The sequence below is a fragment of the Helianthus annuus genome, chromosome 6 (assembly GCF_002127325.2).
Source record: "Helianthus annuus cultivar XRQ/B chromosome 6, HanXRQr2.0-SUNRISE, whole genome shotgun sequence".
Lineage (NCBI taxonomy): Eukaryota > Viridiplantae > Streptophyta > Magnoliopsida > Asterales > Asteraceae > Helianthus > Helianthus annuus.
Genome location: NC_035438.2, coordinates 9700040 through 9702077, shown reverse-complemented (window position 1 = coordinate 9702077; position 2038 = coordinate 9700040). Strand labels below are relative to the sequence as shown.

Below are 2038 nucleotides of genomic sequence, written 5' to 3'. Positions count from 1 at the left end.
TGAACTAAAATTTCATATTATTTTATTACTCAAAATCATAACCATGACTTTGTATAATACATCTACGTAAACTAGACTTTCTAAAACGAATTAATAAAAAAAAAATATTAAATGACGGGTTCAGTTCATATGATTAGTTCCAACTCCAAGCATGAAACTGTCAGCTGAATCATAAAAACCGACAAACGTAGAAAACCAACAATAAACAAATAAATCCGTTGAAGTAGCCAACTTTCTACTACAACTGTAACAATTGAATCCTTCTCTACCATTTCACACCTATGGATAACAAACAAACAGTAGAAGTCAATGTTCTATTTTTTGTCACAACACATCAAGAAAAAGTTAGTGCAGGACCATTGCACCTTGTCCCCACCATCACCCTCCAGCTTTATATATTCTATATCAATCTATCTATATATCGCATTTCCATGAACAAAAACTAAAAAACTAATCCCATACTATTTGCCTATTTGGCTTCCCCCTTCTCCTTCAACCTCACACCACATCCAAATCTCAACTCTATTTCCTCCAGTATCCAAATTCACACAAATCACATACAAACCAATAACTCATATACATATATATCTATAGATGAGGTGTAAGAACCACTACACTGATCTCAGTAGTAACGTCGGCGTCTGCGCTTCTTGCCTCCGCGAACGCCTCTTTCCTCTCGTTGCTGCTCACGAACCACAAGCTCAACATCCAGTGGTTCTACGATCTGTTTCTCCATACATCAGTCAACGTAAATCCGATTATTCCACCTCGATTAACACTAAACATAATAGTGATCGGAATCGTCATCATATCCTTCCGGATCAACGGTTTTTTAGCACGCCGGATATAGCGCCTGTCACCGGAAGTTATAATTCATGTCAAAAGAAGAAGCACGGTTTATTCCGGTTCTCGTTGTTATCGAATTTGTTCAGATCTAAAAAACGAAACGAGAATTCAAACACTAGGTCTCGCGGTGGTGATGATAGTGCCACGTCAGCAACGTCATCGCCGTTTTGGTTTTCAAACCCTAGGTCCGGTGGCGGTTGCCGGAAGAAACAGCAGTTTTGTTACAACGACGCTTCAACGGCAGCCGGTGCCGGCGTGATGCGGAAGCAGTACTGTTCAGATCGAGGCATGTCGCCGGTGAGATCCTCCGATTGTGACGGTGCAAAAGGTGAAGTTTACGATAGATCTGAAGAATATGAGACGTGTGCGTCTCGAAAACAGACTCCGCGGCGGACGCCGGCTCATCCGTTGGTCCGGCGCGGCGGCGGTGGCGGATACGGGAAGAATGTGTCTGGATTAAGTTTCTGTTTAAGTCCGTTGGTTCGAGTTAGTCCTTGTCGGAATTGGAAGCAGAATGGAGTGGCGGTGGCGCCGGTAGATTCCGGCGAGATAAGAGCTCCGGTGATGTATAACAACAACTTATTATTCTGTGCTAACCGATCAAGAAAAGTTGCAGATTTCGGGAGATGCGCTGCGAACCGTTGATTTTTTTTTGACCTAGTTAGTGAATATGTTTGAAAGGCCCATTCTGCCCTTGCTCTTTTGTGCTTATCTTCTATAGTTCTTGGAAATATTGAACATGACAAACGTCGTTTTCCTTGTAATTAATTTTTATTTAAGTCAACTTTTTTTTCATGTGCATTGTCCACTTGTATATTTCAGGCTAAATTTCAAATTGTGTAAATTATATTTTTACCCTGTGGACTGTGGTTATATCATTTTTACTATATTAGCGCAAAATAAGAATTTTTAATATATCTATCTCATGGTCTCTATAACTAACCATTTTGTCTCCTAAGTCTAACTAATTTAGTCCTTGGTTTTAAAAAGTGCGCCTTAAGCACGCTTAAGCGCGAAGCGCATCTAGGCGCAGGCTGAATCGCCTTGTGTGACATAAGGCGCACTATGTACAAGAAGCGCAGCTGAGGCGCGCTTTTTAGGGGAAAATCGACCTAAGGCGCAGGCTAAGGCGCACGCTTTTTGTACATGGGTTGTTTCTATGCTTCTAAGTGTTGTACAACAGACTTTTTAT

The 2038-nt window shown here is 41.2% G+C and overlaps 1 protein-coding gene across 1 annotated transcript; it reads left to right on the top strand.

Moving 5' to 3' along the window:
* Nucleotides 1-415: 415 nt before the first annotated feature.
* Nucleotides 416-1647, top strand: LOC110864622. Its single transcript, XM_022113732.2, has 2 exons — nucleotides 416-533; nucleotides 574-1647. The coding sequence occupies exon 2, from the start codon at nucleotides 595-597 to the stop codon at nucleotides 1489-1491; it is 897 nt and encodes a 298-aa protein (XP_021969424.1). The 5' UTR covers nucleotides 416-533; nucleotides 574-594; the 3' UTR covers nucleotides 1492-1647.
* Nucleotides 1648-2038: the final 391 nt, after the last annotated feature.